This window comes from Barbatula barbatula (assembly GCF_947034865.1).
Source record: "Barbatula barbatula genome assembly, chromosome: 16".
NCBI classification, from domain to species: domain Eukaryota; kingdom Metazoa; phylum Chordata; class Actinopteri; order Cypriniformes; family Nemacheilidae; genus Barbatula; species Barbatula barbatula.
Genome location: NC_136779.1, coordinates 22,443,422 through 22,470,293, shown reverse-complemented (window position 1 = coordinate 22,470,293; position 26,872 = coordinate 22,443,422). Strand labels below are relative to the sequence as shown.

Sequence of the window (26,872 nt, the reverse complement as noted above, 5' to 3'; positions counted from 1 at the left end):
GCCGACGTCAGCTTCTGCAGCACGAGGGGTAGAAGAGAAAGCCGCGACGCGTCGAGATGCGCGAGGAAGGACGCTACTGCGGTCTCACACGCCCCTCTGCTCTGCCTCCATCAGCGAGACCCCGCACACGACACACGCGTGCGTCTGAGGGCGTGCGTACGTGCACGAGCCATCGAGCGAGCTTGCGTTTACGTCCCTTATTGCTGCGGTTCTTTATTTGGCATGGATTATTCATGCCCGTCTTTGAGAGGTGGAATCAGAGGGAGAGAGAGGGAGGGAGGGGGTCTTGTGGCGTCAGCAAGCTGGCTGGAGCTGGTTCTTCTGTGACAGGTGCGGCGGGCGGGGGCGTTCGAGTGCATGCGGATTGATGCACGAGTGCGTGGGATACGTGGGGTGGTCGTGAAGGCTTTTCCAGCATCTGGGGGTGTGAGGTGTTCACTGCGAGCATTGACATCATCATGGCATCATGGCCACTCCCATCATTCATTCATAAAACACAGAACAGATGCTGCAGACAAGATGTCTGAACACCAGCTCACTCAGCTCGATCAAATCTGCCATCAAAAGTCAATGTGATTGAACATCTCGATATGAGCTCGATCATCACATTATCCCAAATCAAGATGATTTCACCTCTACAATCTACATTCATTTACACCTCCAGAGAGAGCATGTGAGAGCTCCTGTAAGATCAACATCTGGGCTGTATGCTTCATTTCATAGATTTATAATATTGCTCTTGTCTGTTTATGTACAGAGACATTCAACATTTCTGCAACTTCCGGTGGCCTTTTTGCTCCAAGCCTTGGTTTATTTCTGACTTTGACATGATGTTACGTCTATCTATTTACAGTCTGTTTGGTGACTTGACTGTAAATGTTGATGTGAGATGGGCTGAGACATTGATCTCAGGATGAGTCATCCCCTCTCTTTCTCTCTCTCCGGCGGGAAGAGATTGAGCGGGGAACGCCACTGACGCTCATCAAACAAACACCCTGATCTGATGTGCGTGAGAAAAACACACGTATGTAAAACCAGACCCAGCACATTGAAATACGCCACTTAATCAAACCTGATGTTATTTTTCTGAAACACAGCGACTGAATGGAGAGCATCTGTTCATCCGGACATGCAGCAGTCACTGTTCCATTCTCCATCAACCACCATCACCGATACAAAGTATGTTTCAAATGACGTTCTCAGTGACAAGACTTCGTGATGTTTTTGAAATACTGTATAGGAGTTGACGGTCAACTGCTGTGCGCTTTTGTTTCTATGGTAACAGTGACTTTTCAGATTGATTCTCTTCGCCATTTTTAAGGGGAAGAATTCACAGAAAGAAATGAGGAACTGTGTGGTTCTAACCAGCAACTTAACAGAATAAAATCCCCTTCACTGAAATGTTTCTGTTACAGTATTTTTCATATTTATATTGGACTTTTTCTGTAATATTCATTTACAACACATTAGATCTGCATTTCTTTAAATATTACTTTATATAAGTTTGAAGCTTGCATCATCTGATCCTCAGAGATATGACGCTATCACAGCTTCCGTTTTAAATAACAGCATCTTATCAAGTTGCTTTGGAGTGAATTACCCTCCTCCATCCCCAGCTCCACTTCACATAGACAATCGGGACTCGACTCCTGTTATTCCTTTGCATAACTCTCAATTACGCTACATAAAGTGTTAAACTTAAATGTGATTAAGAACTAATAACATCTGCTTGTTCTGTTCTGTTTATCCTGATGTGGTCATAGCTCCGTTCCCTGCTCTTATTCATGCTGGCTGCATTGATAGTTAGCAAACTTATATCTGAAATCTAATTGGTTGATTGAACTGCTGTCCCAAGGTTAACATGATGTTGCCCTATCAGCACTCAGTCTCTCAAGCACTTGGCAAAATCAGGAGCGCCCCCTCACAGAGATTTCTGCTGCTTGCAAACAGACAATTTATCATTTATTTTGTTACCATTAATTTGCCGCTCTGATTCCACTCGCAACGCGCAGTACAATCCAGGCTCACTCTTGCTCAAACCCAAGGTACATTACCAACTCTACCATCTCTTACAAGTGTTTTATTGAAGTAAATACATCGTAAACGGCTAAAGCACATGCGCTGGGTTCGGTCGCCCTGGTGGCACCTGAGTTTTGCGTGGCAGCTTTTACATTAGCAATTATTCATGCAATCCGTGCTCCGTTCCGAACTAAACTGGCACCTGAAAGCCACCTAAGGGGGGCCTCACCCAAAGAGAAGCCTAGGGGCCCATGACCACCACAATCTGCCCCTGTCAGTCTCACACAGATTTAATAAAGCCTTTGACCCATGTGTTTCCCAAAACACAAGAAACGCTGTAACGTTAACGTTTGCAATACATCCGTTTTTACTCTTCAGAAGGTTAACACCAGCCACCCTCTCTTGGTCAATTCATCAGAACGACTGGTTGACATTAATCGATCTGAATGACGCTTTTATCCTCCGCAAAATAAATGTCTTCATTTTGCCTACCAAGATATATATATGTGTTCACAGTTCATTCTTTCGGGCTCTCGCGGAGTACCGAGAGCGTTGTGTCTGTGTGCAGAGGCGTATGGCAAGCCGATGGGGTCAGAATTACGGCATAGATCTAATTCACCATGGCTTTGATACTAAATCCTTATAGTGGTCATTGATTTAACTTTGTTTTTTCATGTTTTTATGAAGATCCTTTTATTTAGTGAATTTTAAATTGAAAAAAGACCTAAAAAATACTTTGGGAATACATTGTAATGTCATGACTATGCCCACAGTATTCTAGAATGACGGGTAAAATAAATAAATCGTACCTCTGAAAACTTCCCTTAAACCAAATTACCTGCGTCCATTTCCAGCATGTTCCAGCATATATTTTTTATCTAAGATTATTTAATTTAATTTAATTGATTCAAATCGATAGTGAAGGCCTTTAGATCTGGACGGATCACATATTTTCCGCGGTAGTTCATGAAGCACTTACTTGTGACATAATTATGTTTGCGAGACACATATAGCCTATTCTGATGTGCGCACTTTTTTGGATGTTTCAGTCAGAGTAAGATCATTTTTATGTCTGAACCTCTTTGAATAACCCTTAACATCAATCAAGTCCCTCAATTTATTTTCTCTAGTACAGTATGTTAATTCCTTTAACGCAATAGTCAGACTCGCTCTGCTTGATATGAAGCTTTTGCAGTAATATGTAATGAATGCACTATAATTAAATCTGTACGTTAACATGTATAATATGCTTTTTAATTGTTAATTGTTTCATTGTAAATGTTTTTTTAAAAGTATATTCTTTTTTTAAATGCGTCAAGCGGAATCGTTCACCTCAGCCGGTGTGATATTTTTCCATTTCAAAAGGAAATGTGGCTGTTTATTTTAAGCTTCCTCGCAGTTCCACAAAGATCGCATCAGTCTCTATCACGGAGGTAAATGTCAAGGAATTTGTCATTGACTTGGGCTGTGTAATATTTTAGTTAATAAGTTTATGCTTGTTACATTACAATCATTGCGCAACATTATTGCGTCTCCTTATAGTCAATAATTGTTTGTAATAAGGAAACAAAAATCACAAGGACTACTGATAAAAGACATGCATAGACTGTAAGTCGCTTTGGATAAATAATTACTGTTCGTTCATCTGGTTTATAACATGAAAGTCCATTGATGTGAGAGTTAAGCAGAAAGTCAAGTTCAAGTCGTTAACTGAATATTGATAATATTCGATAAAAAATCCAGAAATTTCTTTGACTGACCACTCATTAAGTAGCCCTACTGAAATATAAATCTAAAAACTACCCAGCGATACAGATAAGCAGAACAAGACCACCAATGTAAAAACTGGCCAGTGTTCTTCTGAGAAAGCCTCGAACCGGAAAATGATTCAATCAGCGAAGAGAAATCCATCACGATAACCACCAGACTAACATCATCCACGTAAGCAAAGCACTGTAATAAGCAGGATACATACAATGGGATTGGTTGGCCTGTATACAATTGCTGACCACGTTGTGTAACCTTAAATGACCAAAGAGAAGAACTTGTTTCTACAGAAAGCAAGCAATGTTTTGTTTAATGTTAGCAAACACTGCGCACATAATAAAATCCTGTAAAATGACCAGTGCTAAATTGGTCTGGCTCAGCTCACCAGTGAGTGAGAGCAGTGCAAACTTATTGGGTGTGAAAATCAGTGGGAGGGGCTCATTATACAACAGACAAAGCGCCGTAAATCACGCGCGCTCTTATAGAAAGCCAACAGGGTCAGAAAACGCGTGCTTTTAATCGCCGTATTAATATTGAAACGCCGATTTCTTAACGCCGCCAGGCGTTAAATAAATATGGAAAGCCGTTTGGGTCATATTTCGCCATCAACCAGACGCCTGGTGTTCATATGACGCCTGCTTTTACGGCGTTTAAGACGTACAGACGCCGTAAATTACGGCGTTTAAGACGTACAGACGCCGTAAATTACGGCGTTTAAGACGTACAGACGCCGTAAATTACGGCGTTTTAAATGCAATGCGAAACGCCGTTCATTTCGCCGTTAGAACTTCCATATTACGCCGTAAATTACGGCGCTTCCGTGTAACAAAGACGCCGTAAAAAGCGGCGTTTTTTATAATATTAAAATCAGCCCCGCCTTTTCTACACAGTCCAGCCCCTCCAATGAACACAAAGACATGTGTAGTAGAATGTCGATCTGAATAAGTGTTCCTGTTTTTAACTTTATTGCGAATAATGCTTAGACTTTCATCATGTGATATTTTTCCATTGAGCGCGTTTATCCTCCTTTTCGTTTATAATAGTCTTTTGAACGAGCACGTTCGTGACACTTTGTGCGTTTATGTGACTTCGAGCTCGTCATACTTGTCATCCGTGGTGGCGTAGTGGACTGCGTGCGCAGCAGCGGAACTTCATCACTTTTAACGATTGGAGTTCGACTCCGCGGTCCGACCGTATTCTTCATTCCTTTTGAATTGTTCTATTGAGTCGTGTTTTTAAATGTTGGAGCACTACCTGTTGCTGGCAACTTATTAAATGACAAGAAACGCTTATTACAAGCCTACGGGCCTTTACGCATGCAATAGCTGCGGGCTAAGTCTGCTACTGTTGTAGCTTGCCACAAAAGGCTCCATAGGCTTTGGAAAGGCGTAATATTGTTTATTTTACATGGTGCTAATTGAGGTTTGAGTTTAGCCTATGTAGTACATTTTATTCTGCTAGTTGAGGCTGTAATAAAAAGTGCATTGTTATAACAGTTGTCTATATTAATATGTGATACGTTATCAAAAATGTTCAGCATCGTTATGTTCAGTGTCACGTGATTCTCCATAAACCATTCTAGTATGCTGATTTGCACAGGAATATACAAATAGATGTTCAAAATTGATAATATGAGCCATTATTAATAACTGCTATATTAAAATAATTTCTGAAGGATCATGTGAAACTGAAGACTGGAGTAATGATGCTGACAAATTCACATTTTGATTGTTCTTGGCGTGAAAGGTAAAAAACTAAGTTAACTTCTAAACCTCAAGCTCGTGTATGATGGTGGGGTGCTGCGACAACGAAGTATAAAAAGCAAAACTTCCTTGTCTTGTAATTGTCTGTTAAGGGCACTTATAACAACAACAATTATATAAATATCAGAATCAGAAAGAGTTTTATTGCCAAGTATGCTTGCACATACAAGGAATTTGTTTTTGTGACATAACCTTCCAGTACACAGAGACAACAACACACAGAAAAGAAATAGGCAAATAAATAAGTGTATAAACAATTGTGCTAGAAATTATAATGGGATAGGATTAAGTAGATGCAGGGATGTACTGGAGGGGTAACAATAAATATAAGGATATTGCACATTTTTATTGCATAAGTGGGGAACATTTAACTGTTCATGAGGTAGATTGCCTGGGGGAAGAAACTGTTCTTGTGCCTGACTGTCCTGGTATTTGCGGCTCTGAAGCGCCGTTTCAATGTAAATATTACATTGAAACGGCGATCAGTCATTGTAATGCTAAATAGCCTACTTTAAGTTGCTTAACAATTCCTTTGTACAAGAAATACCGGTGCCGCTGCTAGCCATTTTGGTGCCCTAAGCATAATTCCATTATGATTTTTCTATATCCTAATGAAATAACATTAGATAAAAAAAATTATTAGGCTATGGTGCCCCTACGCACAGATGCGCCTGGTGGGAGCGGCGGCACTGAGTAATACGCTTTAACAAATGCTGCGTAACTGGTAATGTTATAGGGATCGAGCCTGCCATGTTGACTGAAGTCACGATGAAAAACGACTTTGTTTGCTTATTCATTCTAGTGGGGTGGCGCGTAAGAGCGCTCATCGAATACTTTGCCTCTTTTTGCACATCTCACATCAGATCGTAAGGGCATCTATTTTCAATCAAATTAAGAGTTTGCGGTACATTTAGAATTGGGGTAGGCTTGTTGTCAATTGGCGTCCATTTAATGATTTACATACAGGCAATGCAAGTTTATTTATATAGCACATTTCAAACAGTTAATGGTGATTTATATAGAAATTACAAAAAAAGAAGGATATGCAAAAGAGATCTTCAAAAAGCGTTAATTCTTTTAAATCACACATACTTAAGAATAGAAAATAACAATAAATAGGAAATCAAATGTGCAACGGAAGGAAAAGGAAGACAAATGAACGACTAATTGTGTTTTTAATCTGGATGTAAAAGTAGCTAATATTGAAGAGCATCTGATGCCTGCGGCTTCAGTTTCTTATCGCTGACGAACCTTGTTTTGAGTCAACTTTTGTTATCTCTAACTGACTTGATTCTAATGATCTGAGTAGTCTGTTGGGTTATTTTATAATGTACAGTATACAGTTCTGGAAGATCACATCTTAATTTTGCAATCATTTATAAATTCATTATATTAATGCATTACTTTAAATGATATAATAGCCTATATAAATATAATAAAAGAACAACACGCACGCATAATTAAGGCTAAATAATTTGGTTAAGCAAATAAGAGTTAAGGGAGTTATATATTATTCGTAAAAATAAATAAAAATCACTTACATAATGCAGTTATGCATAAGTCCCACACTAAAACTAAGATAAGTGAACGCGGCCTCGTGAAAATAACCATCCCAAAATACAAAACGATTTAACAAACATGATCGCTTAGCAACTTCTAAAGAAAGGCAGTATTTATGTAGGGAGCCTCAAAGAGCGCGTTTCTCCGCAGCCGGCATCAACAGACTGAGAATGAGAAACAAACTTGAATTTAGATATGATTTATTTTACTCGTCAAAGCACGTATTTTTTCAATAAAGAAACTCAGCTCGATGTGGATGGACCATATAATAACCTAAATATCCAGTGCTTTTGTGTTGCATACCTTTTACGTTCTGCCCAGTTAGGCGACTGTGTGTACCTACATTATTTTTCATTTAATTAATTAATTTTTTAATTTATTTAATTGGCTTTTATTGTTTGACAATTTAGCTTAAGATGCCTGCAACTTTCGTTATTGCACCTTTGCTGATTGTTATGTCTTTACCAATAAGTAAGTTATAAAACAGGCCTATATTTTCCTTTAAAAATTGCTATATAATAATAACGCAACAATATTTTTTTGGTCAGTATTTCCCTTACTGTTTCTGTATATGAACAGTATCCTCCATTTTAAGATTTTTGATCGTCAAAATCTTATAGAGGTTTATACTGAATGCATGCAGCATGTGCAGTCTATATGTAAATGGAAATACAAACGGGTTCGTAGATGGGAATAATTTGAATCAATAAAAACATACTGACAACAGCCACAGTAGCAGACTTAGCCCGCAGCTATTGCATGCGTAAAGGCCTTAGACCGTTGGCTTGTAATAAGCGTTTCTTGTCATTTAATAAGTTGCCAGTGTTCCAACATTTAAAAACACGACTCAATAGAACAATTCAAAAGGAATGAAGAATATGGTCGGACCGCGGAGTCGAACTCCAATCGTTAAAAGTGATGAAGTTTCGCTGCCGCGCACGCAGTCCACTACGCCACCGTGGACGATAAGACCGATGAGCTCGAAGTCACATAAACGCACAAAGTGTCACGAACGTGCTCGTTCAAAAGTCTGCCGCTCGTGTACATATGATAAACGAAAAGGAGGATAAACGCGCCCAATGGAAAAATATCACATGATGAAAGTCTAAGCATTATTCGCAATAAAGTTAAAAACAGGAACACTTATTCAGATCGACATTCTACTACACATGTCTTTGTGTTCATTGGAGGGGCTGGACTGTGTAGAAAAGGCGGGGCTGATTTTAATATTATAAAAAACGCCGCTTTTTACGGCGTCTTTGTTACACGGAAGCGCCGTAATTTACGGCGTAATATGGAAGTTCTAACGGCGAAATGAACGGCGTTTCGCATTGCATTTAAAACGCCGTAATTTACGGCGTCTGTACGTCTTAAACGCCGTAATTTACGGCGTCTGTACGTCTTAAACGCCGTAATTTACGGCGTCTGTACGTCTTAAACGCCGTAAAAGCAGGCGTCATCTGAACACCAGGCGTCTGGTTGATGGCGAAATATGACCCAAACGGCTTTCCATATTTATTTAACGCCTGGCGGCGTTAAGAAATCGGTGTTTCAATATTAATACGGCGATTAAAAGCACGCGTTTTCTGACCCTGTTGGCTTTCCATACGCTCTGCGCAACAAAAACGGCGTTTTTGACGCCGTCATATGGCAAAACAGTGGCGCAAATAGCGGCGCTTTCCGGGTGCCTTAAAACGCTGTTAAATACGGCGTTATGGACGGCTTTTCGCGCGGTTTTTACGGCGTTTGGAATCGCGACGCCGTAGTTTTAAACGCCGTAAAAAACGGCTTTCCGATGTAAACGCGTTTAATATATGCCGTAATTCTGACCCCATCGGCTTGCAATACTTTAAAACGCCATTAAATACGGCGTTATGGACGGCTTTGCGCGCGGTTTTTACGGCGTTTGCAATCGCGACGCTGTATTGTGCGGCGCAAATACTGATTAAAACGCCGTTGGAATATAAACGCGTTTAATCTATGGCATAATTGTGACGCAATCGTCTTGCCATATTAAGGCGCCCGAAGAGCGCCGCTGTCTTGTCATATGAGGGGTAAAAAACGCATTTTTCTTTTGGTTGCGCAGAGCGCGCGTCATTTACGGCGTTTTGTCTTTCGTGTAATAAGCTCCACCCACTGATTTCCAAGTCAAGTAAATTTTAACTGTTGTCAACCAATCACTGATGAATTGAGCCACGAGCCAGACCAGACCAATTAAGCACTGATCATTTTACAGGATTTTATTATGTGCGCAGTGTTTGCTAACATTAAACAAATCATTGCTTGCTTTCTGAAGAAACGACTACTTCTCTTTGGTAATTTAAGGTTACACAACGTGGTCAGCAATTGTATATAGGTCAACCAATCCCATTGTATGTATCCTGCTTATTACATAGGCTATAGCATATTGCTCACGTGGAAAGCAAAAAAGCAATCGGTCAATGCATTCATGACATATTACTGCAAAAGCTGCAAATCAAGCAGAGCGAGTCTGACTATTGCGTAACAGAAATGAACATATACTGTACTAGAGAAAATAACGTGTGGGACTTGATTCAAACATGTTTAGACACAAAAATGATCTTACTCTGACTGAAACATCCAAATTGCACACATCAGAATATTTGTGTCTCGCAAACAGAGTTATGTCTCAAGTGAATGTTTGATGAACGATCGGGGGAATATTTGATCCGTCTTAAGGCCTTAACTCTTGACGTCAATCAAACAAATTAAATAGATAAAAAAACACATGTTGGAATTGGATGCAGTTTAAGAAAAGGTGCGATTTTATGAACTTCACACAGCGCTCTAGAATGTTATGGGAATAGTCATTCCATTGCAATTTATTCCCAATGTATTTTTTGGTCTTTTTCTATTTTATTTACATAAAACATCGCTGGAGCGACGCCAATCAAGCAGTCATGTCAATAATGTCCTTTACACATGGGGCATTTAAAATTTAAAGAGCCATGACAACTTTTCCATAAACAAAGTTAATATAAATTATTGTGAACAATGAATTCACAAAGTTTACCATATTTTTACTTCTTATCGGGGTCCCTAATGACTTATTGGTGGTCCCGTATCCCCCTGACCCCCTTCAATTCGAGCACTGGTTGTGTTGTGTGCAGTATGAACAGTCCATTTAGAGCAAAAAGACAGATAAATTCATCTATGAGTAAAGACTGAAAGAAAAGACAGGTGAGATGAAATGTGTTCCTAGCCAAACTTCACAGAAAACTGCAGGTAAACAAATCCTCATGTCCCCATCAACGCATCTCTGATTCCACTCACCATGGTAACTGTATCCATAGACATCACGTGGACACCACATATAATCCTATGAACAGTTGATTCACAGCTGTTGTGAGGAGGCCTTGCTTTGTTTGCATTCTGTATAAACACAAACTATATTTTGATCATACATCCTTTAATAGAAAAGCAGATAAAACCGGACAGGCAACAATAACATAAGAAACAAAAAACTAAGTTGACATGTGTAAGATTTCACTGCATGTAAAGGTGCATTTTCAAAATACAAGCAGTCGTAGCAACTATTACAGTTTCAAGTAAACGATTGTACCTCTACACTGTCTCCTTCCCAACATGTCTGATCTTTCGGAGTAACAATGTCAAGTTGAAAAAAGCAAAAACAATCAGCAAGCAGTACAAATACAACTATACACAATCATATATAAGGTGTATAAAAAAGAGTGGTTACAAAAGCATACAAAAATACTAAACAACACATCTAAACGGCTTTAAAAACAACCACATGGCAGCATATTTATAAAAACATATTGTTGTTTTTGTATCAAGCAGTGAAAAGGCAAAAAGAGAACAGAAGAACCGATCTTCAGCGGCTGTGTGAGCTACAGCATAGACACAATCAAATAAATAAATCAACAACACAACACACAAGGTATTTTCATATTCTCTCCCGATACTGTCACATGTGTTTCAGGACAGCTGTGGAATAATTTGGCAATAAAACATTTACTCTGTTTAGTGTATTGCAATACAGCCAACCAGTAAACTTGTTTAAGTGTGTAAAAACACCATTTCAATACCGGATATCTTGTCTTATGTCTCCCAACACGTGATCATAAAAGACTGAGTCATTTTGCATGGATGATGAGAGTCTCTAAAAACAGTCAGTCTGTGTTTGATTTGCTGTATTCAGAGTCACATGTACAGTTGTTAAAGCTTGAGTTAAAGCTCAGGCAACAGTAGCCACTGAGTCACACTCAGTTGTGTTTTCTTCCTCTGTCGTTACGCTTTCATTATGCTTCTTGTTCCAGCAAGACAAAGCAGAGATGAAAAGAACCGCTCCACCTAGCAACACAAAGCCTCCGCTGCAGAAGAACGCCAAGTCGTACGAGTGCATCCAGTCATAGATCCAGCCTGAACCAGAAACCAAACAGTTCATTCAAATAACTTAAGCAATGAAAATGAAAAATGCATAAGCTGAGCTAACATAATTCTTCTGAAGTCATGTTACAGTACACGTGTTTTCATCAGAGAAACAATGGACAATAACTCATTTTTCTTTTGAAATCTTTTCAAAGATCAGTTGAATAGAAAAAGTGGATAACAGTCTGTTCCTCACACATAGCTTCGGAAGACTAACTGTACGAGTCTGAACAAATAAAAATACTTTTTTAGGGCAGCAACTTTCAGAAATGGAATGAAAAAGTGAGGAAACCACATTGATAACTTTTGTGTTAAACACAAGGTGAAGTGTTAAAATGGCTCTTCAACTACTTTTCTTTGAGTGCCAGATTCCAAAAGTATAAATAGGATGCGGGTCAGTTTTTTACCATATCATCATTTCGTCATTTTGTATTATTTATGTATGATTTATTGTTATTTATCCAGTATGTGTGCCTTTTCATGATATTTAATTAAAAGTGATATGGTCTTTTTAATTGTATTTTATATTCCTTAATGCGCTGGTTTACCCCAAAGTTTTATTGCTGTTAATTTAACTTACGCAACCTCCAGTACACCCAAGATGTGGGTGGCATTGTTTTTTCAAAAATATATTTATGAAGATAGTTGAATTAATGAAAGTCAAATTAATAAAAGTCATAACGCTTATAGCAGCACAAAGGTTATCCCTGCCCCTTGACATTAAACTTGCGCCTTATAAAGAGAATCAATTGGTCTGTGCAAGAAACTGCTAATATCATAGATATGGCTATCATCGCATCTTCAGATGAATAACAGTCGCATTCATGGGCCCCATGAACTTAGAAGGGCAGATCCTTTGAAGTGCAAATTCTGGATTGAAATGAACAGCTGTTTTTATAAGTACAGTGGTTTAAATCATACATAATGAAGACAGTGTTTCCCTAATCTGAGACAACAGTTCATGTGGTGTATCACCCTTCCTGCAGTTACTTTCTAGGGCAAAAGACGCGTTTTGGAATGCAACCTATTGCGTGCGCAAACCAACTGCCTGGGATTGGCGATTATAACGTTGTAAATGTTTCTTGGACACTGATCAAACTTTCATATTGAATGTAGCAGCGTATTGGACTTTCTAAAATGTTTTTTCTCAGGACCGTTCTTAAAAGTCTCTCCGCCTATTTGAAATGTTGAGGCGCCAGTTGACTAGGCCTGATCTAAAAGGACAGAATGTTCTAGACACCCAAACTCAACTTTAACAGACCTCTTTCCAACCTGACATTTCTCTCAAAAAATGTAGAAAATGTTGTTTGACTTGAATTTACAAACCAATCCTATTCAAACACCAACCCATTCATGTGAAGTCTGGTTTTAGAGCCTTATCACAGTAGAGTCTGCTTTATTAAAGATCATGAACCACATTTATCTGGGAACATCCCAGATAATGTTATCCTAACATTGTTGGATCTCAGCTCTGCCTTTGACATGGTTGACTGTGATATACTAATTTCCAGGCTCGGAAACTGCATGTGGTGGAGCTCAAAGGAATAACTTTAAATTGGTTTCGCTCTATCACATTGCTTGCTATCTAAAAGACTAGAGATTTTCAGTAAAGTTTGTCTCATTTAAACCCTCTGATGCTGACCTTCCTTTTGGGGTTCCTCCGGGTTCCATTTTGGTCCCTACAGTATTCTCACTTTATATGCTCTCAATGGGTTCAAATTTTAGGAAATATGACATATAAACCCCATCTTAGCTTCAATTGATTGGTTACCGGTACGTTTTACAGATGATTTTAAATTTCTTCTGACTGTTAACAACTTTTAATTTGTGGCTTTTATACTCTCTAATCATGTTTTTTCCTCAATCTCCTTTCAATTTATAATTTTATGCCTTAAATTGTTTGTATGTATTAACTTCTTTCTTGTTTCTGTGTCTTATCATTTATATAAAGTTTCAGAGGCTTGTACAGCACTTTTGGTAGCTGCTCCTGTATAAATAGTGCTATTTAAATTAACTTTGACTTTTTAATCAGATGAAAACGTTCTACAGTACATAAAAGGGAAACTATTTTTGGGAGATGACTTTTGAATTTGTTGTACTCAGTGAATTCAGATTTAAAGGCCAAATTAATATCTTCTGCAATGTTGGCAGTTTAAGTAAAAAAATATTTTGTACAGTTTTAGCTGTATATTATTTAAAGCTGCAATCCCTAACTTAAAAAAAAAAAGTTAATTGAGCAAGTACCAAAGTCTTTTTACTCTAAGTATTATTAGTATTTAGTTTGAATCCATAATGATTTCTAATTTGGGGAACGATGTGGAAATGTTAGTTTGACGTTATTTGACTTAAAGACTTTACACGTTTCTGTTTCAAACAGAGATGACGATAGAGGGACAAAGTTCTAGATTCATTTAAAAGTGTTTTAACAGTTTTCATTTAACAGTGTGAGAGGTATCATCAGATTTAAAAAAACGTTACCTGCGATGGGCGGTCCGAGCATAATACTTAATCCACCGAAGAACATCAAAATCCCATAGGCCTCAGTCAGACGATCCATTCCTACGACCTTAGTGGTCATGTAGGGGATGACGGACCAGTTCCCAGAAAAAAAGCCCAGCAAGGCCGAGATGACCTGCAGCCCAGCGTAGTTCTTGGTGAAGGGAATAATAATGAGGACCAACCCGGTGCCCACCAGGGTGAAGGCGTACAGGAAGATGCTGTTCATCCACCGAATGTCCATGACGACGCCTAGAAGCAGCTTTCCCACCCCGGCGGCGATGGAAACGATGGAGACCAGAGGAATGGTGCTGATGCCATCGATCAGACCCTCTGTCTGAGCTAAATCCTCCAGGAAGAGGAGAGGTGGATACGTCCCGAGACAACACGCAAACAAAGACACGCACATGGCCGAGAAGACCCTGTTCTGGAGCAGCTCTCCTGCCGAACGCAAGTATTCAGAATACCTCTTCTGTTTGCTTTTTATGAGCCGTACCAGCGCTTCGCAGCTCACCGAGCTCTTTGTGTCTTTCCTCTCCTCTGTGACGAGAGCTTTGGTGACGGACCGGTTCTTTACGGCTCGATCCCCAGTGACAGGGGCCTTTTCCAGAACCTTTTCTTCGACCATCTCGGTCAACGCTTTTCTCTGTTTGAGGTAATAAGCCGGAGGGTGCAGAGGTCTCATGAGTCCAGCACAGGCAATGATGTTTAGTGCAAAACAGCCGATCAGCAGAAGGCATCCGTCGAGTCCAAAGAGCACATTGAACTCATTCTGAGCAGTGGCATACAGGAAGCCTCCGATGCTTGTACCTGAGAACATTGAAGCAATGCAACGCTTGTGATCTCTGATGGTTTTATAGCTTTCTTGTAATCATGGTAAAGTCATTGAACTTGGACATATGTAGAATAAGCCATATGTAGAATAACATAGTGCCGCGTTTCCACTGCATGGTACCGTCAGGTTAAGTACGACTCGGAAAAGCAGTTTGCTTTTCCACAGCAGTTTCATAGCGGTTCAAAGTGGGTGGGGATTATAAACTTATCGTCATGGTTGCGCCGCCTCTACTGCCGTAGCATCATTGTGAACAAGACACATATGGATGGAGCATATCAATGGCGGATGACAGCAAAACAAAATACTAGGGCTGGGTGATATATATCCCGATCACACTAATTACACATGTCTAAATCGATTCTGAGATCGATTCTCATTTTTATGTACAGCTCTTCCGTGAACTGCGACTTTTTGATCAGTAGGAAGTACTCTGTGGTCTAAAATCACGAGATTGAGTCGTTTATAACGTGCATTTGAAAAAGCAACACTCGTCAAACATCATCATTATAAATCTACTTTATTATCATGACAATACCTGAATAGGTTTGAAGAACAGCGATGCAATATCACCATTGTAATTTCCTGGAAACTGTGTCATTCTTCTTTTGTGTCCCATATTCTGATATTGCGTTATTTACCATAATTCATTGAAGAAACCGAGCATAAGAATCTTACAATATATCGCCCAGCCCTAAAAAATACTTTTAAAAATACCAGAGTTTGAGAAATTTTACAGCAAAGAGCAGACAACGATCATTTAATTTGCTCTACGGCACAAGGGTAAGCTAATTTAGCATTGAGTGAAGGGTCTCAATCCATTACCGCCATAAAGCCCATAACGAAATGCCAATATTACACATTAAAATGTGTATTCAAGTGTTGCAAATCCAATGACGCTGGTAATGATTCTCTCTCCCTAATCAGGGATCTGTCTGTAAACACGTCACATTTTGGTAAAACCCCCCAAAAGTGAGATGTACCGCGAAGTAACGTGCAGTACTATGCAGTGGAAATGAGCCATATGGCAGACCCATTAGAAACCTATCGATGTGCCTACAGATATGCAAGCCACAATTTTAAGATTTGATAAAATACATAGAGACAGAGTGGAGAGTAAAACCAGGGTAGACATAAGCATTCAATAGGTTTTGCCACAAAGGTTTGTACATTTTTATATACTCAGCAAATGTACTCTGGTAGTGTCATGTGTTTTTACTTTGAAACAAACTATTATTGAAATGTTTACCTGTTGTAACAATTCCAAGAGCAAGACCACGTCTCTTGTCGAAATACTGGCATGTGATGGTTACGGTAGCAGCATAAACAAGTCCACATCCCAGTCCTGTGTGTTATATAAGTGTGAAAACGTTCAGACAGATTAATTCAATTTGACTCAAGTTAATAAACCGATACAACAAACTTCGACAATTAATCTGACAATAACTTCATACATAAAAATACAAATCTACTATTTTGGTATATTTGTAAAACTTGAGAGAAAATCCTTCAGTCAGTTTTGTGTATGTCCTATTTGCTGGCAAAAAAACTCTTCATCTACACTCATCAAACAGGAAATGTCCAAAGCAGGTGATACTCACCAACAACTATTCCATAGGAGAATATGAGAAACTGAACATTGGGTGCAAAAGCACTAAGCATGAGCCCTCCAGAGACCATCACCCCACTGAAGATGGTCACAGGTCTCGCCCCAAAATTCACAACAGAAGCACTGCAGATGGGACCTGTGCAAAAACAAAAGCATTATGGAAACAACATGCTTCATGATGCCCTTAAAAACAGTTTTGCATGTATGGCTCTATAGATAACTTTTACCATCTAAAGACCAAAGATCTTGACGATATAAAATAGTAAAACAGAAGTGGAACATGAAGTGAAAACGTCAACAATGTGTCATTATTGAAATGGTTTAAATCTTATTTATCTGACCGTTTTCAATTTGAAGCATTAAACAATGTGGTGTCACACAAATCGCAAGTCTGGTACTGTGTACCACAGGGCTCAGTCTTAGGGGCTCTGATCTTCGCATTATATAGATGCTACCTCAAGGAGATATCATAAAGCGACAATGCGATGCTGCATTAACTTTATCTTGCTTATTGCCTATAAGACCCTGCATGGTTTAGCTCCTCACTACTTGAGTGAACTTCTCTTGTATTATAGTCCATCACGTGCACTACGCTCTCAGGCGTTCGGTCAGTTGGTAATAAAATATCAAAATCAAGTGCAGGCGGCAGATCCTTTTCCTATCTAGCGCCTAAACTTTGGAACAGTCTTCCCTGCACTGTCCAGGAGGCAGACACACTCTGTCAGTTTAATTCCAGACTAAAGACGCATCTTTTTAATCTTGCATACACTACACTATCATAATATAAATCCTCTGAGGGTCTAGGCTGCACTAGTTAGATCAACCGGAACCAGGGACACTTCCAATAACAACTGATGTGTTTGTTGCATCAAGAGTGCAGAACAGTACTCTACTCTCAGCCAGTCTTGTCTCATTGTTCCAAGGTTACCAGACTGGACAAGAGCTGAGATGATAGAGCTGGATAATGAAGGACCCGGCGACTTGACATGTCTTCAAAACAAAATTTGAACTGCTATTAAATTATTAATGATAATTGTGTTAAATCTTTAATTAACCGTTTTACTACGTTAATTTAGTTTTATTTAGCCTTGTTGTGCAAGCGCTGTCCAGCTTTAGCAGAGGCTGCAGCTTTTACCAGAGGGGAATTGGAATCCCCTGGTTGGGCCTGGGTTCTCCAGAGCTTTTATTTCTCTCCTCCAATGGAGTTTTGGGTTCCTCGCCACCGTTTGCATATTGTTTTGCACTGTTTACCTGACCAGGGGGGGGGTCAGCTTTAGAATTTTAAAGTTTTACTTAATTAATATTTCATATAGGAATTTATAGTCTGTTGAATATTTCACCTGTAATTCAATCTCCTTTATCTTAAATGTGTGATTCTCATGTGAGAATCTGTGCGTGTGTCTGTTGGTGTGCGTGTGTCTGCGCGTCCGTCTGTGTGCGCATTTGTGCGTGAGCATATTGAGTTCCAGGAGTGTTTTGTCTGTCTTCTGTGTTTTCACCTTTTTTTGTTTTTTCTTGTATAACTTTAATGTTTTGCTTAAAGTCAATATGTTTCTTGTACAGCTGCTTTTTAACACTGAAAATTGTAAAAAAAACGGCATAAAAATGATGTTGACTTGACTTAAACTGGAGCAGAACACGTCAATGACATGAACGTACTAGCAATGAGTCCGACACCGGACACCAGAGATCCGACCCACGCCGTCATGCCCTTGCTGTCGTGGAAGGTGTTCAGCCACTCGGGGTACAGCACCCCCACAGACTGAGGTGAGCCGTACGCTAGGAGCTGACTCATGAAGGAGGCCGCCACAATGGCCCAACCCCATCCTCCGTCCGGAGCCTCCCTTGTGTTCGGAGGGCTCATATTTACACTGGCTTTCTGTGATGAGAAAAACAAGTTTCATAAGCATTGCGTTTCAAACCTAAGAGCAAAATGTGGGTGAGCAAATGACACATACATGAAAGCAGTCATGTAAAACCTGTGGAACTGCGTTTATTGTGTTTGGGTGGGCCATTGTAACATGCATTATTAGAACAAACAACCTCTCCAGGTGTTTCTGCGTTGTGGTTTTGAAAACATGTTGCATTACTAATGTAAGTCCCTTATAGTTATCGAACCACAACTCTTGTAAAGTTTGGCACAACACAATGCACCCAGTGTACCCAAACGGCATTTACACACATACAGCACCAGAACTTCTACTGGACTGAAGGATTATAATAGGAATTGTTTTAATCAAACCCAAAACACTCTAAATAAAGACATTTAGTCTCATAACTGTGTTTGTAACTAAAGCCGTTATCGTGTATATATTGAACGCGCTATACGGAGCTGACGCGCGGCACAGGAGCGCACTGCCAGTCGCGCGCGCGCACTCTTACGCGAAATCTGTTTTATTTTGAGCACATTATGAGATTAGGCTTTTAATTTCACACAAATTGAAAAAGCGACTGTTTGTTCTGCCGTAAGTATCTTTAATGCCTAATAATCTGATCACCATGTAAAACACAAACAAACGCCCGTGTTTACATCTGATTCAAGAACGATGCAACTTAACGTTAAGATGTGAAATCTCCAGTATGCACCGTGACACTCGTGAATTATTGAATGTCATCCTATTATTTCTATGTCTTACCTTCGAGCGGGAAATGTGTTTTCCGCACTAAATTCCCCTTAATGTGTTGGACGCAGCTGCGTTTTGATGTTAAATGTCACATCGTCGCGTGTAAACAAGAGATTTCCGTGTTGTTTATATGAATGAAATGAAACATCCCGATGTGTTCTTCATCACTGAAGGCTCAGGTCTGGCCGCATGAGAGATCCGGCTTTTGTTGTCGGGCGTTTAAACCGGTTTGAAGCTGTTCTCGCTGGTCCTGCAGCTTCATATTTCGATGCTTCATCTTCCTCCATCATTCAAAGAGATAAACGCAGCAAAGCATCATTCATGCGACCATCGCCACGTCACTCTACACACAACACGTATGTGTCATGTTGTGATCAGTGGACAGTGTATGAACCACAAGACAAAGGCAGACAAAACACAGAGGATGTTCCACGTGTTATCGTGCATCATCACCACCCCAATAAAACTGTCCTACGTAGACGGAGTTAAAATGGTTTTTATTTTTTCAGTAAGACACAGTTAGCAAAATTTTAACACTGCATTATGATCATGAATATGGACAGAAACTAGTACAAAAAAAATCACACTGACTCAATTCCAGATCTCCGAAAGCCAAAACCTCAAATCTCATTTGTGTGTAAACATTCAGATGAAACTGAAACCACAGGGAGGCTGAAACATGACGGCAATTAAACGTACAGACAAACACATCACAGAAAGACTGAAGTGAATATTAAGGCATTAAGAGTGTGATGTGGGAATAAAACTCACAGGTCAAAGCACAGAGAATGAAGGCTCACAGGTGTCCGTCTGCTGACGACCAAACATTACAATTACCTGCCAGCAGTCTTAAAAAAAACAATTACGCTCTAAACAGCACAACAAAACATGTCATGATGAAAAGATAAATTACAGCATTACATTTCATATTTTCCTTGCTTTTAGAAGTACACAGTCAAGAAAACAAAAGCCTACAAACAGTGTGCAGTATAGAGAGCTGCTGCTGAAGATGATGATCTTCATCAGTATCTGTGTACATATACAGCATCCACCATAACAAACGAACACAAATCAACCAAACTGCTTAGCACCAGAAAATGCATAATGGGTTTACTTTGATCTCAACGAATTCTGCAATAAATTGTTCTTTTTATAATCTACAGTAAGTGCTTTCTTGTGTTCGGCATGTTTAGCTGTACGGACTCATTTATTTGGCAAGTTAAGAGCGAACCCTAAAACATCTGATGACAAATGAAACTATAAATGCACACATTAATGGTGGGAACGCTTTCAAAAGGTAAAAAAGAAGCACACCGACTGTCTTCAACATTTTTCAAAGTGTACAAAAAGTGTATTTACACACCTTCATGCACAAATGAGATTCTGTCTTATGTTTGGAGTAAAAATATTTTTACAGTGCTAGCAGATGCGTTGAACAAGAACAAGTTTCATTTGGATGAAGAAACAATAGAAATCTGCTCATACAAAAGGAGGATTGAAGATCTGCTGCAGTCACAGAAAACCTCAGAAGAGACAACCTCACAAAATAGAAATAATGGTTAAATATACATTTCATTACTTTAATCTATTATGAAACTGGAGCCTATCTTAACAATTTTTCCTCACATTACAATGGCTAAAAGCCATAAAACTTAATAAAGAAAAGCAAAGCAAAAACATTATGCAGAGCATTTCTGATTGCTTTCTAAATAGACATTTATGAGCCTTAATCGAGTTTAACAGGTTACTATCAAACACATAGTACATTTTTTATTTTTCTAACCCTAAAGTGGCCCTCGGTTTCTGTTTCGTTTAAAGCCCATCTGTTTATTCTGTAATGTCCGACAGGTCCACTCTAGCAGACACTTCTAAAATTAAAAACAAATAAGCCCACAATTCGGTCTATCTTTTCCACAATTACATCTTTTGTCCTTGCATAACCAAACTATTTCGATTCAAACAGATGTGAATGCAATATGGACTTGCTAAAATCAGCGCAGACTGATAAACTGAAAACGGATGTTCAATTCCTCAGAGCTTCAGCGCCGTGTCAGATGCATCCAAACAAAACACATGTACAAGTGTCCGGGTGAGTGTTCTATGGCTGTGATGATGCTGTGGGTTGTGGAGGACGATGAAGCTGCGGCTGCACAACAGTCTGTGTGTTGGGGGAAGGTGGGGGCGTGGGGCGCTTGAATTTGTCCGGGCTGTTGCTCCTTCTCGGGGAAGGTCTCTGTGGAGGTCAGAAAGGACACAAATACCATCTAAAAAGGTCATGTCACAAATGGGATGTTTCTTCACACTGAAATGAGCCTGCCATACATGATATGTTCACATTCAACTTAAAATGAAATTCTTATGACGCGTTTGAATAAATCGTTCATTTCTATCGATATCAGTTTACTCTGAGCTCACAAGTATTGTCTGATAGCAGCTGCGTCAGTTGTAATAATGAGTCAAAAATGATAAACACATTTAATTTGTTTAGTGAGATCTGTAAAATATTAATGGCTAATGATGAGGTCGAACAAGCGCAATGAGACGATTATTTGATCATCTTGACAGCCCTAAAAATGTCAGTACTGCTGCAAACCTGATCACATGTGTAATAAACGAACAAAAACACGATGGCCTGAGAATGTGAAGAATTCTGAAGCGCTCAGATTCAGCTTTATCTTGTGTGGTGTCACTGTTTAATATTTGCTTATCGTGTGAAGGGCACAGCTGTGAAGACTTCAGGCTGTTTGAAATCATTTGCATTTACACCCTTGGAAGACATTTCGTGTTCACTGGGAATCGAGAGAGGGGCTGTTTGTGAGGGAGTGCTGGGTAACTCACCACGGTACCGTGCGAGGTTCCCACATGGACGTGCAGGCCAGGTGTGTTGTAATAAGACATGCCTGCTCGGGTCAGCGTGGACGGAGGGGTGAAGCCCACTGTTTGACCCGCATGTGACAATCCTGTAAAACACACCAGACGTTAACTGATGTTACAGCCTGTTCTGTTTATTTATTTACAGTCATCCTTGTCCAAATGCTCTGCTGACATCACAGGTAAAACGTGCAGATCAGAGCGTTAAACTAAAACTAAGTTAAACTACGTCGAGCACCTTTTTCACAGCTAACCAATGACAAGCAAGTAACGAGACCTGTCGTTTCCATAACAACATGACAGGAAGGTGATTGGTTGAGTAGGATCAAGCTTGAAAAAATAAAATGGCAGTCGAAACGCAGGTTGGAACAGTTTTGCTCACACAGGTGTGCACTCCTAGTGATCATGTAATGTCCACACGCTTGAAGTCAGGTGAAGATGAGGAAGGCAGGTGTACCTGGTGAGATGGGTCTGCTGGAGCTCGGGGACTGGCTGTAGGGAATGGGACTGGAGACGGTACGAGGACGCAGACCCTGAGCGGACATCTCATTAAAGTACCTGCAGAACAACAGCCATAGGTTAAGAGCGTCCCACAAAACACAATCCTCAACCATTTTGTATTTTATTTCAGCCTTTAGTATAGGACTAGAAGAAATTTCTCACACTAGCTCACACTAGTGTTGAGGAACAAAGCCAAACATTTAACATTTTGAAAAAATGTATTTCTCCGTATCAAAATACAGACTGTGTTGTGAATGATGGCAGGCTGTGGTACCTCTCATCATCCATCTCTAGACTGGACTCGCTCTCAGAGAGATGTCGACACAGAGCTTCTCTACGCTCCACCTCTCGCTGGAGTTTCCTCTGCAGACGGATGTTCTCCTCTCGCATGTGACGGTCCTCTTCTATATACTGAGCCCTATTCTCTGTGTCTGTACACACACACACAACACACGTGATGTCAGCATGACAGAAAACATGTGACCAAAACAAGACAGGACACTGTTGAATTGAGCTAAATGAATTAAATGAAGTTTCATTATCTGTTACAGTAACACTAGAGCTTTACATTACAGCAATCTACACTGATATTCCCAAGATATGATTAAAGTCACAGGAGATCCAGAGTGACCTGAACATGTCTTCATTATATTACAGGTGTTATTCACAGTCAGTGACATCATCATGACTCTTGGACTGCTGGGTTTGTGTTGTTGATGTAAACAATGTCATCTAGTGGCCACAAAGAGAAACACAATCCAACTTCAAATATAGTTTACAAGATTACAACACAGGACGGCTGACTCACAAAAAATATATAATGAAGATAAAATATCTGTACTGTTATACTATTGCATACGAGGCTGCTTAATTGCATTTTAATATTGAACACACAAAACAATAAACGTCCATTGCCATTCACATCCAAAAAAAGTCAAGACTATATTAAAAACGAATATTTCCAGAAATCTCATTCATGTGCTGCTTTTGCATCCTTTGAAGCTTTAGAAAAGGCACTCTCATAATAAACCTGTCAGGGTTTGAATGACACGGGTGAGCAAATAACGATTTATTAAAGAGTCAAATTGGATTTCAGGTTGATTTGAAACATTAAAGGCGAGAAACGAGATCTTACGCTGAAGTTCTGCTGAGCGCAGGCTCTTCTTCAGACGCTCCACCTCGCTCTTGAGGAATCGGGTGTGCCGCATCATGTTCTCCGGTGAGTCGATCTCCATGGCGATGTCCCTGGGAGACGGGGGGGCTGAGACGGGCTGGTCGAGCTTCTCCTGAAGAACCCTGCAGGTGGAGAGAATCGTCTTTTAGATTTAACGCTACACATGAGCTCGAGGTCCAATGCGTTGAGCGAGCACAGACAAGCACTGGCCTTTTCTCTGCCTCCAGTTTGTCCATGCGCTTCCACAGTCGATTCACCAGAGCCTCCTGCTCCTGCTCTAAAGTGTTCTCCAGGTCGATCTTCTCACGTCTGAGCTGAAAGAACACAAACGTTCACAGATATGTAAAGAACTGCATGGATGAAATGTGCTGAAACCACTTTTGAGGTAGTTCACCTGTTCCAGCGTCAGCTGTTTGGAGATGGTGTCGTTCTCCAGTTTCTTGATCTTCTTCATCAGTTTGTTCACCTGAAACTCCTGCTCTTGTTCCAGGTGCTGCTCCAGTTCGGCTTTCTCGTGTTGCAACTGAGAATCAAACAGAATGAAACCATCAGCGTATTTTAGTTAAAAGTCATCATGATACATTCATTGTGGATTTAAGGGGTGGAGCAACGGTCTCGTGCATTCTGACTTTACAATGTTAAATGTGTTGTCTTCTCATGCTTAACATGGTCAACTTGTCAAAAACCAAGTTTGTTTGCTGCATTTGGGTGATGGATGTTTATAAACGGTGGATTGAAACTGATAGATGGAGCGGCGGTCTCAGCGCTAAAAGATTCTGGACATGAATCAAACTGATGTCTGTGTTTTCTTGGCAATGTGTGCGCACGTGCTTTAGTTCCACAATAAAAAGTACACCTGACACAATGGGTTTTATATTAGAAAAGTTTTTTTCATTTTCAATGTTGTTTCGGTTCTGGCGTGAAAAGAGTGGTTTGAGAAACCGCTTTTCTCAGTCAAGGTCACTGATAGAACAGACCTTGACCACCTTCTACACATCAGAGAGTCATCAGTGATTCGTGGCCCGTCCTTGTCTGTGTCTCATGCTGAAGACATCCAGCACTCACCTGCATGAGTTTTCTTGAGAGTTCATTGGTGAGGAACTCCTCTTCTTTCTCATAGTTGACTGCTAACGTTTCCTTCTCTTTCTGCAGGGCCTGGATCTTCTTGAACAGAGTATTACTGATGAACTCTTCCTCCTGTTCTGCTCTCGCTTGCTACAAAAAAAAGCAGCAAGCGCAAGATTACACAAACATAAACACTCTCAAAGACAATTTCCTTAAAACACATCTAAGGGCAAAATAAATCCATCAATTACACAATCTGACTGATGATGAATGAAGCAAACCCCTTTCTGACACACGTTTCACAACCCAGTGTTGAGTTCAGAAAGTCAACATTAACTACTGCAGACGGGAAGAAATAAAACGTGTTGTTTGTTTCTGGATGTAAGTGTAAATGACTAAACACATTCAAGCCTAGAGCATTGAGGATTTTACAGCGGCAGGAGATAAACTAGGCCATAGACTGTTTGCACAACCGTCTGAAATAGACAACGGCATGAAGAAAGAATCATTTAAATGAAGGCATTTCAGAGTAATAACAAAAGAACAATAACATTATACAATGTGATTTTAAAGAGACATTCAAATTTTGGGTTGAACTTCTGTCATGAATTATACAACCTCACGCTGTTCCAAACTTGTATAAATGTTCTGTTGAACACAAAGAAATATATTTGGAAGAATGTTAGCAACAGATTTATGAAATGCATGTCATCCTAATGTCTTCAAAATGTTTCTTGGGTTCAACAGAAAAAAATATACAATTATTATTTCTCTTATGCCTCAGAAATGTCAATTGCTAACGTTCTTCGAAATATATTTATTTGTGTTCAATCAAACAAAGACATTAAATACAGGCTTGGAACAGTAAGTGTGAGTAAATGATGACAGAAATGTCATTTTTGGGTGAACTGTCCCTTTAAATGATACTGAACCCAACCCATGTGTGCGCCATGCGGGGAACTGAAAGCGCAAACACACCAGTAACAAAACACAAATGTCTGATGTTCATGAAATAACACCTGTTGTCAACATTGTTGTGACAAGTCACACCGCATCATTATTTTATTAATATTTAATGCAAACAGGACAAAATACCATTGAGATCATGAATAAATTAAATATTGCTCGAATGCATGTTATGGATTCAAACAAGTGCCTGGTGACTTTAATGTGGTTTCAGTCAATTGCTTCATCTCCTAACACAGTTATAACATTATGCTTATATTACATTATATTATTATACTATCACCGTTCTTCTACACAAAAACCGTTAATAACTCCAGGCAAAGAGTTAAAACAAAGTTAGCTATAAATGACTAGCTTGTGCTATTATTATCTTTATTATTACGTTGACAGTTTATTACATTCAAAACATAACCGAGGCTTTAACACATTCACTTAAAAGACACTAAAACGGGCACGTGTAGTATGATAAATAATATACAAATAACGGCCAGTGCGAGATCATCACTGACGTTAGCACATTAGCTTGTAAGCTAAATGAACCTCGTCACGTCATTTTAAATACTCTCAACGGTAACTGATTGAAATGCGCGGGGACATAAATAAGTTATGGCTATTATTGCCTTGAATATTCATAAACATTCACAAAACTTAAGAGAAGACATATTGTAAGAGTTTAAAGAACGTGCTCGACTTAACGCGTCGCTGCGCAAACGGGCCGCGATGCGACGTCAAAGTGCCGCGAGAGCTGTTCGAAAGCGCATCTTTACGGTCCTCCCGTGGTACGTTGACGTCAATCGTCGATCAGGATGCGCAGCTCCGCAAAATGACTCACCATAGTGACGCTGGCTCTACGCAGATCGATGTTCTCCTCTTGCAGGGATTTGCACTTCAGTTTAAATGTCTCCAGCTCGATCTTCAACACTTTATTCTCCTGCTGTAAGGATGCCAGGCGGTTCTTCAGCTCCTCCAGACGGAAGGGAGAGATGAGGACAGAGGAGGCGCAGTGAGGGGCGCCTCCGTCCGTGTCGCTTTCACTCGCGCTGTCCGCCATCACTGAAGATGACGACGAACCGAGCGACTGTCTGCAGCGACCTTAACTGATCCGAGTCATTCTAGCGACTCGGTTCCTTCAAAACGGTTCTTCCTGAGATGGGCGGAGCTAGTTAAATATTCATCAGGTGATTACTGATCATTATAATGATTTATTCAAAT

The 26,872-nt window shown here is 39.9% G+C and overlaps 2 protein-coding genes across 2 annotated transcripts; both read right to left on the bottom strand.

The window, feature by feature from the left end:
- Window positions 1-10,526: 10,526 nt before the first annotated feature.
- On the bottom strand, window positions 10,527-19,537 carry slc16a9b (solute carrier family 16 member 9b). The gene is made up of 6 exons (XM_079476517.1): window positions 19,096-19,537; window positions 18,119-18,338; window positions 16,452-16,595; window positions 16,100-16,195; window positions 14,001-14,828; window positions 10,527-11,513 (listed from the first exon to the last, which is right to left on the bottom strand). The coding sequence occupies exons 2-6, from the start codon at window positions 18,321-18,323 to the stop codon at window positions 11,329-11,331; spliced, it is 1,458 nt and encodes a 485-aa protein (XP_079332643.1). The 5' UTR covers window positions 18,324-18,338; window positions 19,096-19,537; the 3' UTR covers window positions 10,527-11,328.
- Window positions 19,470-26,801, bottom strand: ccdc6b (coiled-coil domain containing 6b). The gene is made up of 9 exons (XM_079476518.1): window positions 26,493-26,801; window positions 24,695-24,844; window positions 24,024-24,152; window positions 23,840-23,943; window positions 23,591-23,751; window positions 22,730-22,886; window positions 22,412-22,512; window positions 21,922-22,043; window positions 19,470-21,316 (listed from the first exon to the last, which is right to left on the bottom strand). Exons 1-9 carry the CDS (start codon window positions 26,709-26,711, stop codon window positions 21,182-21,184), a joined length of 1,278 nt encoding a protein of 425 aa, XP_079332644.1. The 5' UTR covers window positions 26,712-26,801; the 3' UTR covers window positions 19,470-21,181.
- Between the last annotated feature and the right edge of the window lie 71 nt (window positions 26,802-26,872).

Coding starts and splice junctions, on each gene's coding strand:
- slc16a9b (XM_079476517.1), bottom strand. CDS start 18,323: ATGAGCCCTCCGAACACAAGGGAGGCTCCGGACGGAGGATGGGGTTGG. Junction 16,196..16,451: donor CTCCTATGGAATAGTTGTTG/GTGAGTATCACC, acceptor TATAACACACAG/GACTGGGATGTGGACTTGTT. Junction 14,829..16,099: donor TCTTGGAATTGTTACAACAG/GTAAACATTTCA, acceptor CAATGTTCTCAG/GTACAAGCATCGGAGGCTTC.
- ccdc6b (XM_079476518.1), bottom strand. CDS start 26,711: ATGGCGGACAGCGCGAGTGAAAGCGACACGGACGGAGGCGCCCCTCAC. Junction 23,944..24,023: donor AACAGCTGACGCTGGAACAG/GTGAACTACCTC, acceptor GTGTTCTTTCAG/CTCAGACGTGAGAAGATCGA. Junction 21,317..21,921: donor GAACCTCGCACGGTACCGTG/GTGAGTTACCCA, acceptor TGACCTCCACAG/AGACCTTCCCCGAGAAGGAG.